This window comes from Pelodiscus sinensis, chromosome 1, assembly GCF_052426305.1.
Source record: "Pelodiscus sinensis isolate ZL-2025 chromosome 1, ASM5242630v1, whole genome shotgun sequence".
NCBI lineage: Eukaryota > Metazoa > Chordata > Testudines > Trionychidae > Pelodiscus > Pelodiscus sinensis.
The window spans coordinates 83,449,684-83,462,372 of record NC_143052.1 but is presented as its reverse complement, the minus strand read 5'-3'; the positions used below and the strand labels follow the sequence as shown (position 1 = coordinate 83,462,372).

At 42.9% G+C, this 12,689-nt stretch overlaps 2 protein-coding genes across 3 annotated transcripts in view; one reads left to right on the top strand and one right to left on the bottom strand.

The window, feature by feature from the left end:
• Positions 1-8,236, top strand: part of CCDC38 (coiled-coil domain containing 38) — a 64,768-nt gene extending 56,532 nt beyond the window's left edge. For both annotated transcript variants that reach the window (XM_089780425.1, XM_089780423.1), the window contains 2 exons: positions 4,434-4,527; positions 7,844-8,236. In XM_089780425.1, coding sequence (XP_089636551.1) covers positions 4,434-4,527; positions 7,844-7,951 — 202 coding nt within the window. In that variant the 3' untranslated portion in view covers positions 7,952-8,236. The remainder of the gene's footprint in view (positions 1-4,433; positions 4,528-7,843) is intronic.
• A 440-nt stretch (positions 8,237-8,676) lies between these two features.
• Positions 8,677-12,085, bottom strand: SNRPF (small nuclear ribonucleoprotein polypeptide F). The gene is made up of 4 exons (XM_006118289.5): positions 11,952-12,085; positions 11,696-11,821; positions 10,841-10,905; positions 8,677-8,783 (listed from the first exon to the last, which is right to left on the bottom strand). Exons 1-4 carry the CDS (start codon positions 11,952-11,954, stop codon positions 8,717-8,719), a joined length of 261 nt encoding a protein of 86 aa, XP_006118351.1. The 5' UTR covers positions 11,955-12,085; the 3' UTR covers positions 8,677-8,716.
• Positions 12,086-12,689: the final 604 nt, after the last annotated feature.

Genomic DNA, 12,689 nt, shown 5'->3' with positions numbered 1-12,689 from the left:
CAGCAGTGCAAGTGCATTGACTTAGGCTGTGGGCATATAGATAATACATCCGTTAATAAAGGTACTACTATTGTGTGATACCATAAGATGCCGTAAGGAAATAGCTATCTGAGAAACTGGTATCAATGTTAGCTGAATTCCAAAGTTATATAAATATCAAAGCACTTACAGCATGTTTTATCCCTGTGTTAAATTACCCACAAAAACAGATAAAAGACCTGGCAGGCATATTATGTTCTTGCCTTGACAATCATGTCTAGTCATCAAAAATTTATTACTGATTTAAGGAGTTTTGTATGAAAGTTAAGAACAAACATATCTGATGTAATGCAAGTAGTTTTTCTCCAGTAGCTCATTTTGTTATTTTGGTAATTTTTTCAAACAGTTTCCATTTTTTCAAAAGCTGATTTGCCCTTTTGAACACATATGTTGCATTCTCATATCTGGTAACATAAAAACTTCTTCATAAGACATGCATAAGGGTTTAAAGCAGTGGTTCCCAAGCTTTTCGGCATCACACTCCCTTTTTGATTTTTGAGAAACCCTCACGCCCCTCCCCCACCCCCAATAGCAGTAAAACGTGTAGAAAAAAAAATAACAGCATAACTTGGAGTGGGGGTTGGGTCGCCTCACCCATGCACCCCCTGGAATTTCTTCATGCCCCCCCCCCCCCCGTTTAGGAACCCAGTGCTTAAATGCGGAGCTTGAGCTTTGATTCTCTACATGATAGCCTGTTGTAAAGTGAGTAAACTTGAGTTCACTGTTTTTAACAATGATAAAGAATTCTACTGCATTGTTGCAAAGTACCATCTTGTTTAAGTGACACTTTTGCATTAACACTATGGTGTGATGGCTGATATTTTGAATAGCTGTATTGTACTGCCCCCTTATGGAATTGTTCATTATATCAGCTACTTAATTAATATATAAAACATTTCATTCATTAGCTACATTAGTTTGACTAGAATTTTGATAAGCCTCTTTGTTTTCTCTTAATATTGTACATTTGGTAAGTTAAAATTTGCAGTCTACTGTACACCCACCACATAAAAGAATAAATAAAACCCATATCAAAACAATATCATTAAAAAATCAAGGATGGTAATGTAGATGGGTGCCCATTTTTTATTCTGAGTCATTACTAATTAATACTTCAGCATTATGTGAAGAGACAGGTTGTACTTTTGGGTGGATATGCCAACTACCCCCACATCTGAGCATGATATATATATTTTATAGCCCTTTCAAAAAAAAATATGAGTTCAATTTAACTTGTTCTAATCAAAGCCCAATTTGAGTAGTTACATTCTGTCTGTCTTCTACTGCTTCTCATCCCCTCCCAATATATCTTTCAAGAGGATATGTTAGTGTTTGCTTTCTGTCCTAATCTAAATAATGTCACTGTACACTGAGAAACTGCTACTCTGTTGCACCCTAGAAGTGGAAAAAATATTTAATATATTTTGGGCCTGTTATCTATACACATGTATATTTATTTATTTACAATATTTTTACCCTGCCTCTCTATTTAAAATATCCAAAGTGATTTACAGAAATTTTTTAAAACACGTGTGTGTGTGTGTGTGTGTGTGTGTGTGTGTGTGTAAAAGTAAAATACAGGACTCTGAAGGGCTGACATAAAACCTGATAAAACACCTTAAGAGGAGGGGGACACGCAACTAAACATGAGTTATCAATTAATCAGACTGAATGAGCCATTTGTGGAGTGGAACATGGTTACTAATACTGCATATCTTAAATGCCTTTTGAAGTATCAGTGTAATTTTGGGTTGCCTGATGTCTGGGTTTTGCCTGGACCGGCCATTATTTCTGGCCCCTGTCCAGTAAAAAAAAAAAAGAAAATACCAGACATGTAAAATCTTCAATATTTTCTGTTTTTCTTGGATGGAAGGCTGGTGGGGACATTGTTCCCTGCCGCGTCTGGTGTGGGGAAGCGAAGAGCATGAGGATTCAAAAGGTGCATCGACCTTTTTTATTCTCCCGGGTGGTGGTGTTTTTTTCTCAACAAGTTTGGTCTCTCCCTCCCGCTCTCAACCAAGTTTTTTTCTTGCCATGTTTGGGATTTTTGGTGAAAGCATCTGGCAAGCCTAGTGTAATTATCTAAAGTCAGATTTGGACAGGTAAGTGTTTCACTACATTTCTGTTTTGCAAAAAGTGCAATAGAACTTTAAGGTCCTCACCACTTGTGATCATGCATTATGTCTTCAAAAGTAGCAATTCCAGCAGCAAAATATCCCTTATTACCATACTGTGGCATTAGTTTAATTTAGATGGAGAGAGGTGTGTGTCATCCTGTTAAAACATTTCCTGTCTTGTGATGGCCAATAATGATGGAGATCTGAGACCAGTGAGCATTGTTGATGATTGTGAGCATGTGATCATAGGTAGCTTACTTATGCTTCCACTGTTAGGCAGTAGCTAGCTTTCTTACCCAGTGGAGTTCCACTGGTGTGGTTGCCACAGCTTCGGGACCTTCCCAGGTGTCCTGCAGCATTTCCCTCTCCTTCAGGTCCCTGGCTAAGGCAAGGTTTTAGCCTGATAGTTGTCACCTTTATATACAGTTCGTAGCTCATCTGCTATATATTTTAGAGAGTTTGTGCATCTGTGAGTATGTTTATTCAAGAACTCCTCCTAAATGGCAAGAATTAGGACCACAACATTTGGTATGCGGCTTCCTCGTATCATAAATTAAACCAAAATCAAGGTTTGGCTGTGCCAGGACAATAGGACGTGCATGAAATGTGATTTTTCGCATAAAGTGGAAAGGAAGGGGTGTGGAAGCAGGGACATTTATACTCACAAATGAAGGGGGGCAGCAAGCACCCCATCCCCGGGGACGGGCAGCACAGCCTCTACTACCCTAGCCTGCCGTGGAGTCCCTCTGCCTTAGACCATCCCCAGGCCACTGTGGCACACAGCCCACCTCTCCAGAAAGCAGCCACCTACTGGGCTGTATGGCTCCCAACATAAGCTAATTTATTTCACATGTACTGACATGACACTCAAGTTCAGTTAACAGCTTCCAGAAATTAATTATGCTAATTAAGTCATGTGTACATGAAATTATGCAGCCCTCTCTCCTGATTGTATCATCCCTATTTCCCATGTACTCCTGTGCAGGGAATGGGAAAACTATGATTCACATCCAGCCCATCACAGCTTTTAATCCAGTTTGTGGGATTACCATTCTGGTAGCACAGCAGGGCTAAGGCAGGCTCCTTGCCTGCTGTGGCCCCATGCTGCTCCTGGAATGTCTCTGTGACCCCTGGGAATGGAGAGGACAGGGAATCTGTGTGTGTTGCTCTTGCCTGCAATCTGTGTGTGTTGCTCTTGCCTGCAGGCACCGTCCCCCCTCCTCTCCCGGAGCTCCCCTTGGCCAGGAACAGGGAACTGTAGCCAGTGGGAGCTGTGGGGGCAGTGTCTGCAGATGGCAGCAGCATGCACAGCTACCTGCCACCCTGCTTCAAGGATCCAGTCAGGAGCCAAGACAAGCAGCTGGGGAAAGGATGCATGTTCCCTAATTGGGGGACAGATACACAAATAGACAAACTCTGAAATATATAGTAGACAGGGGTGGAGAAAGGGACAGCTGCTTCCTCCCGACCCAATGAGGTTATAGCTGTCCTAGTCCCCATTTCTGGCCCCTTACCACCTCCTTGTGATCATTCTATAATATGAGGGCTATACTGCGCTCTCTTGCGCAAGAAAATATGCAAATGAGGCAAAACAGTGACTATCACCACGCCTCATTTGCATACTTAGAGCCACCATTTTGCACAAGGGCCTTTTGCGCAAAAAGGAGCCACCTATACAGCTCCTTTTTGCACAAAAATCCAGTCTTGCGCAAGAGCCATTCTGCCTGAAAATAAGAAAGGCCCTTGCACAAAAATGGCAGCTCATTAAGTATGCAAATGAGGTGCAATATTTGCATATGTTCTTGTGCAAGAGAGCGCAATGCAGACATAGCCTAACTGTTCCTCCTACCAGACCCCTCCCTTTCCATTTTAAGAGAAACTATCAAATTCCAGGCACATCCCAATGTCCTGGCACAACCAAACCCTTACCTTGTTATACTATCAGGAAGCTGCATACCAAATTTGGTTGTCCTAGCACTTACCTTTTAGGAGTTTTTGAACTAATGGACTCAGATGTATAAACAGATATTCAGATTGAGCAGTTTAAATTTTTTACAAACTTTACATCTCATCCCAAAGTTTTTCCGCAAATTTTCAGTTTCAAGTGTTTTGAGGTATTTTGTGCAACTAAATCTCTAGTCACACTGTTTCAAACTATTGTTTGTTGCCTCTGGAATTAAATTTAAGGAAGCAAAAAGTTTGTGTTAAAGGTTCAGGCCTTTTCCTTCCTATCAACACCTGCGGAGTCACCAGAAAATTCACTTTTCACCACTGCAGGTTACGTGAAGAAAAAAAGAGAGAAGAAATTAAACTTCAGGAAGAACGACTGAAGTGTTCTATGGAAAGAGCAACTGCAGCCCCGAAAAAGAAGGTTTGCATTTAGTTTATTTTTTTCTGAGAAGTCCGAGATCATGTGTATTTAAAAAAAAAAATCCTGTTCCTTTATAGCACATTTAAAGTTACCCATAGGTATTAGCTTTACTTTTCCTGTGCAGAAGAGAAAGTTGCATGTCATTACAACTAAAACAAAAAACACTATTTATCATTAATTTACAAAATTTGCAGTAATAGTAAATCACTAAAAATAGTTAATTCACTATCATTTTTTGATGACAGACCTTGTTGAATAAGAGCTATTATTTGGAGAAAACTCAATATTAAACACTAAAATATGCAAGAAGGCAATTAGTGGATTAAGTGAAAATATCTAGCCCTTATTTTGAGCAATAACTAATTGAGTATTTCAGTAAAATAGTACTTACAAGTGTTTGAGGGGAATTTAAGGTATTCACTATATAATCCAGAGGTCACATCATTAGTAGTCAGAAATCAGCACAGAAGGCAAGAGGCTGATACTTGAACTGTTTGCATGGCTTTAAACACAACTGCAATATAAATTATAGTAGAAGACTAACCCAGAGTTGCCTGGGTCCCTCAGGGCAGGGGGCTGGCAGTATGGACAGTGCAGGAGTCAGGGTAAGGTGAAGAATCAGAGCAGAGCTAGGGCAAGGGGGCAGAGGAGGCATGGAGGTATGTGAGAGTGAGGATTGGAGGGAGGGAGCTCAAGGCAGGGGAACCCATCTGGCAGGGCTCTCTTCCTCCAAGCTGGAGGGGTGAAGGGGCTGCTTAACCAGTCTGGTGGCAGGCAAGATGGCAGAGCCCCAGCCATACCGGCCACTCTTGGTCATGTGGCTGTCCCCACTGACCACTGCATAAAGCTCTCCCTGCCATCAGCTGCCACTCTCAGTATCATGGCCCTCCTCTCTATGCCTTTCTCTTTCACATCTCTCCTCTCTCCTTTTCTATGTTATGGAAAACGGTACCATCCCAGCACTTCCTGTTTTCTTGGCACAACAAAGTCCTGACCTTGCTTTATGTTAGGATAAGAGGAAGCTGCATGCCAAATTTGGTGGTCCTAGTTCTTACTGTTTAGGAGTTCTTGAACAAACAGACTCACAGAAGCACACTTCTAAACTAAATAGACGGACAGATAGATATTATCTGGTTAGAATTTTCTGTATCCTGGGACTACACAAACTGAGTAGGTCTGTAAATGTAGGGTTCAATTACAGTATATAATTTGCCAAAAGCCAGTGTAAAATCAGAAAACTGAGTGAACATTACCATCCCAACCTTAGTCTTCTCTCACTGTATATCTTAATTATATAATGAAGCAAATGCAGTAACACTAATCACATATCTAAGATGATATACAAGTAATTAATTTTCAGTTACATTGTATCACATTGCTACAATTGAGAGAGACTTTGTGACCCTTTGTTAATATATAAAAATATGTGGTTTCCTAATTGCATGATTTAAATTTCAGCCTCAGAGGGACATAATTTGAAGTATTGTTTTTTAATTACACAGGTGTAATAGCTGTGAGTGCTTCTGCTTTTTGGGATTTAACAGGCACTTTTTTATTTTGATAAATGAGTTTCACAGGGACAAACTAAGGCCCTGCAAAAGCTTGTGTACAAGGGTAACATCTACAAGTAAAATGATGTACATGTGTTTGCAAGCTCCAGTCTTAACTGATTGTAATAGCAGTACAAGTTATTAGAGTAAACTGAAGAACAGACGGTTTCTAAATGTGTCAAGGAATTGTTTCAAGGCACATATAACAAAAACAGGTAAAACTTTCAGAGACAGAGGATATTGTTAAAGTTGGGTGCCTTTAATAATACAGTCTATAGATCCCAGTTTCTCGGTGTTCTGTACCTTTAATATTAGTAATAGCTGTATCGTCAGGCCTGCTGACAAACTAGGATTGGGAGGTGTTTCTGCCAAAGTGGGCAAGGGATCCTTTCTGTAGCCTGAAGCTGGGACCCATGCTAGGAAATTACTCATTAAGGCATTTGTAAATGGCAGAATAAAAGGCAGTATGCTACCACAACAAAGGGGGAAATAAGTACTACATACTCGTGTTACTGCCATGGGAATTGTGCAAGTAGCTGGTGCTTATAGCCTGTTATGTGTTGTACTTTCTGGCAGTGTGAGCACTCTCACATCCTTCTCCTCTAGTAGTTAACTCTTGGATGTAGTGTGCCATGACAGTTTCAGAAGGGCCATTGTCTTCTGCAGCTGTGAACTTCTGCCAAAAAGTGAAGGCAAGGGTTGAGGACAACATTAGATTTAAAAAAAGCTGCCTCAACTATCAGTTTTATTCATTTTGCATTTTAAAATATACTTCAGCAAGAGGAAACCTAGGCTAGTGAGTGAGATGCATGAGTAGCCTGCCATCGCAATAGATCGCAAGATTTTCATAATCAAGATGGCATTCTGGGAAGGGGCAGTTTTTCTAACTGCACTTGTGTACAGAGAGTTTGTGGAGTATGCTAACTGAACTACAGCAGCACTTTGATGCAGAGGGAGCACATGGCTCTTAGTCAATGTTTGTGCAATCATCATGCTTCACATGCCCATGCTTTACATGCGTGTCACTTTAGCAATACCAGTTAAAAAAAAAAGTGGATGGAAACGAGTGGAATCTGGCAACCCTGTGTGGGCAATAGTAAACAAAATGTCTTATGGACCACACAGAGAACCCCAATGGGCCACAGATTGCCCACCACTGATCTAGTTATACTTCTGGTAGAACCCTACGTCAATGCAAAATTTGTATCCACATCTGTATCCACAAAAATGAGCCACAAATATATGCAAATATGGGTATCCTCATCCATATCAGCAAAAAAAAAAAAAAAAAAAAAAAGCTGCAGACACTGGCAGATTTACAAGGCTCTACTTGTAGGCAACAATCTAGATGCTATAAACCAAACTAAAGTTCTGCTTATGGCAGACCTAAGGATAAGAGGAGACCTTAAAACAGATCCTCACCTACTGTAAGGTGTCATAGCTCTGTTGACTTCCACGGAAAAATGCAAAGGTGCAACAGCTGAGGATGATCTCTATTGTGTTACTATTCTCAGCAACTGGGATCTATAGACTGTATTTTCCCTATAGGTAGCACAGCAGACATAATCCAGGAGGCTTTGCCTAATTAAAGGCAAAACAACTCCTGGAATTATTGTGGAATAATGCAACTTCACACCCAACATGGAGCTATGGAAGTATTTCAAATGCAGCCTTCATAGTCTACTAATAGACTTTATTATAAAACTATGAGTCTGCATAGATGTGTACTTTTCAGTGTTCAACATTTCCCTTTTCCAATATTTCAGTTGGGAAGAAAACTGGTATTTCGCTCACAGCCTCCAGAGATCAAAAAGGAGACAAGCCTGAAGGAGACCAGCACAAAAAATCAAGACGACATATTATTTTTCACTTGAGTTTAACCTGGCAATACTTCCTTAAAGGTGGCAATACCAAGTTGTAGCTATATCTTCCCATTCAATTCATCTAGAGCAAAGATTAATATTCTGTACTGTAGTTAACACAACTTAGTAACAAAGGAGTTATCACTAAAATGCAGAGATCCTTAGTATATGTAGCAAGCCTACTTAATACATCACATGTGGAAAAAAAACCCTAGAATGTCTTCACTGCTTGTTCTGTAACACCCTATTACTACATTCAGCTAACAAAAATACCACTCCCGCAATTCCTGCAGTACACTCCAGTGTAGTCAGCTTAGAAACACAGTAGTTTACAAGTGCACAAAAAAATCCTGATTCATTTTTGAACTGCTATATAATATAACTGCAGTACAACTAGGGAAATAGGCTACATAAAGTGAAGCAATGTCATATCAACAGGATTGTGGCACAACTATAAAATGTACCATAGGAAATCACTTAGATGCAATAATTCACCTTTAAGGATAGAATATAGTACACATTAATATTTTAAAATATCATCTATGTAATCTTATTTCAGTTTCAGAGCAAAAGATTTCCTCTCTAGCATTAATCTTGCAACAACATTTAAAAAGTTAGACTTTAAATTAGATAGGTTTATATAGTTAAGTTTCCCTCTGCGAGAAAACACTAAATAGTAACGAGTTAAGTTTTACTGTACAAATTTCCATAAAACTCTTAAGATGCCTTAACAAAAGTTGTGAAAAATGTATCTTTATTTTCCAGAAATATACAAACTTATTCTCTCATTTCCCCATCTTCTTCTTCTTCTTCTACTCCTCGGATATACAGGACATTATTACATCTGTAAATAAATCAGAAGTTCTTTTAATTTTAAATGTATATTTTGTTCTGACTTTCCCCACATAAGCACTAGCTTTAAACTAAGTGGTGTGTTTTTTAAATTGAACTTGGGCCATTTACTTAAACCCTCCAAACACCAATTTTATCAGTCCAACCAGTTAACATATATTACTGGTGATCCCACACTCCAAAGGCTTTCCAAGTAGTTCAGTTTGCAACTGTCTACTGTAACACAGAAATGAAGAATGGCAAATCATTATACTCTACATCCATTTGTTTACACCCATATTCTATAAACAGATGCCCATGCTTAACTTCAAGCATAGGGATGTCGATGAGCAGATGACTATATGATTAAGTAATAAGCCTGGGCTTATTAGTTAATCCTTTTGACTACATGTATTCCCCCCACTTTAGAGACAGTGGAATATGGGGGGGGGGGGGGGGGGAGAACGGGAGCTGGCTTTAAGCAGGCACCTCATGAGCACTGGATCCGCCTCCTCCCTCCCACCCCCACACTGCTGCCTTGCACAGAGGGTGAGGGGGCAGAGGGGAGCCAGTATGCATGGGGAGCAGGCTGTTAGGCTGGCTATCCACAGACCCATCTGCCTCTTCCCACTCTTGCTGCCTCCTACAGCGCTCTGTGGAGTCACCTGCTCAGCCACCTGGAGGAGCGGGTGTCACAGAAGAAGCTACCACAAAGCAGCCTCTCCACAGTGGACCTAGGCTCACTGCAAATGGAGGCTGCTCTGCAGCAGTGGCCCCTATCTGCGGGAGGTCCAAGCTCTCTGTGAACAAAGAGAGCTCAGCCCCCCTGCAGACAGGGGCTGCTGTCAGTGTTCCCTCTAATCTGCTCTGCAGCATATCTTTACAGGTGATTAATCATCCCCACCCATTCAGTCAGCTCCCTGAGCCTGGGTAGAGCTTATTAATCACCTATGAAGCTGTGCTTAGAGGGAACACTGACTGCTGCCACCAAGTGCTGCTGCCTCTAATAGTCCCTGGGGACTATCAAATAGTCATGCAACCACTGGAATTTGATGTAGTTATACAACTATTCAAATTACTCACTAACATCCCTATTCAAGCACATAAAGTTGCAGGAGCTGGACCTTAATATATATGCAAAAATTTGTTGATACTCTTTTGAAAATCCACTCTACCTCCTCAGACACATACACTCACTGGAGTCTCTGCTACCTCTCCTCATTTAGAGACCCATCATTTCTGTGAAACTATTCAGTGCCTAATTAACTTCTTGATATTATTGGTAAGATTTTTCTCAACTATTGACAAAAGATTCATTGGTTATCTGGGATCTTATTTATGTATATGAAAGAAGTTACAAAAAGGAGAAATTATGAAATGGGTATTGTAGTTGGTTCTTCCCTCCCCTGATAATACAGGTTGAACATCTCTTATCTAGCACATTTGGGACCTAACCAATCCTGAACTAGGGAGGTTGCCAGACTAGAAAAGTTTCCTACCATAGCCCCCAGCCGCCGACTCTGCCAGCTGGGGATTTAGGGGGGGGTGGGGGGGGGAACGGGTATGGAGGACTACCTCCAGCCCGACAGGGCTGCCTGCTGGGTTGCTGGCCCTGCTGCCCCGGCCAGACTGCCTGCTGCTGTCCCAGTCTTGCGCTGCCAGGTGCTACCCTGACCAATCCCAGTGCCACAGGCTATCAGAAACTGCTGGCTCCAGCTCCACTGCTGTGGGCTGCTGCCAGCCCTAACCTCTGCCCCATCCCATTGCTTCAGCCCTGCTCCTCCTGGATTACCCTCCTGCCACTAGGCTACCAGAGTTCTCTGATGAAGGAACTTCCATGGTCTGGCTGGACCAGAGAATTCCAGTTTTGGGAGGTGCAACCAGTATGATTTTTATTATGATCTGCCAGAAATTGCTTAGCACAGAATTAGAAACTGCAACTAAAGTATTTAATATTGCAAATTTTCAGACTGTTTTAGGCTGACTATTAAGGAATTGAAGAGTTCTGTCCATCTACAAATGTAATACATCCACTACATAACTTACTAAATAATCTATTTTGATAATTACCTTATCAAAACTTCACCAAGGTGTCCAGACAATGCACCATCTATGTATTCTTCTGTGTTTGCAAGCTTTAAGGAACAAAACATTAGCACAATTGTTTGAAGAAAATTCTCAGCCAGCAATCAATAAACTATTGTCAGGCTAAAGACATTCTACAAGGACTACTGGGCCCTTTGGGAAACTGGGTCTGTTTAATAGTAACTTGTACCTCATTAGAACTCTTTGTTTTTATTATGCATGTAGCTCATTATATTTCACTTTTCATTGAAGAATCTGACCAGAAGAGTGTGCCATATATAGCAAAATATGGTCTGTTGCTTTAGAACTAGTCTACAAACCAAACTTTGTGTAAATCCTTTTCATCAGTTCTCAAGCCAATCATACCTTCATGTTGGAGATGCTGCTGCCTTGCACAGAGCACTGCAGGAGCAAGGGTGTAGGTGGCTCCACATAGAACTAGGCAGTGCAGAAGCAGTAAGATCTGGGTCTACTTCTGCCAGGTCTTATTTGATAGCAGGCAAGTCACTCACCTCTGATGCCCTCGACCCCGCTATGAGGCCCCTGAACAACCCTCACGCCGCAGAGGGGACCCCGTGTCCCCTTTTGAACAACCTTGTCATAGGCACCCCCCGACTCCCCACGGAACGGAGTTGCCAACTCTCCCGAAAGATAGGACCGGACACCATTTGCGGCAATGGCATCCGGTCCGGGAGAGCTGGCAACCCCACACGCCCACGTTTGAGCCGCCCCCGTCTCCCCCCGAACTCCTTCCGCAAGCCCAGGCTGCGCGAGGGGGGCGGGTCTCCCGGAGCCCTTGGGGCCAACGGGGGAGGGGGGCGCGTCCCGGCTCCAACTGACCTGCATGTTCATGTAGCCATCGACGGACACCAGGTAGCCCTTGTACTCCATCCCCCACTTCAGCTTCACCATCACCGGCTTCCCCGTCAGCCCGTTCAGGAAGGGCTTGGGGTTCAGGGGCAAGCTCTGCGAGTCACCACAACAGCGGGGTCAGCGCGAGCGCGGCCAGGGCTCCCCCGGCACCTGCCGCCCCTCACCCACCCCAGGGCGCCCCCCCCCGGCAATCCCACCCGCCTCGCGGCGCGGCCCCCCTCACCATGGCAACGCGGCCTGGCACAAGGCAGCGCTGAAAACAAAAATTACTCGCTGGGCCGCACGTGCGCCCGCCGGAGTCTGAGAGAAAGCCAGGAAGTGACGTCCGCTCCTTCGCTTCCGGGAGTGCGCGCTGACCTCCCGCCTTTTGCCCGCCCACGAAAGCCTGAATCCCATTGGGCCCGGGGGCTAGCGCGCGAACGGAAAAGTCGGGTGCTGATTGGCTAGACCGAACGACGGGGCGTGGCTAGTGACGCAACCCTCGCGGAGCTAGAAGGCCACGCCCCTTCCCTTGCATAGGGGCTTCTTGTAGCAGCTGGTTTTCCCTACCGTAATCCTCTGTGTGCGCGGGCTGGAGTTCGATTTGCGCTTTTTTAGGGACTTTATGATGGGGGAGCAGAGGAGGGAGCCAGAGTGTCTTCTAGGGCCCAGGGAGGAGCCAAGCACGTGGCGCCCATTGCAGAGTCAGGGGCCGGTGTAGTGGTTCCCAATCTTTTTAATGCTGCGGACCCACAAACCTGTTCACAAACTTTTGGTGGGTTGGTAATATTTTATTGGCCTATTTGCATATTTATTATGCTAATTAATTTAAGAGGTCATGTGTTATTTTACATCGCATAAACATGCACACAATACACGTCATTGGAAGGGATCAGAGTTTGCAGTTATCTACAACACTAAAAATTCTCTAAAAGAATCCTTTCTTATCTTGAGTGATTAACACCTATGTAAACTTTCTTTG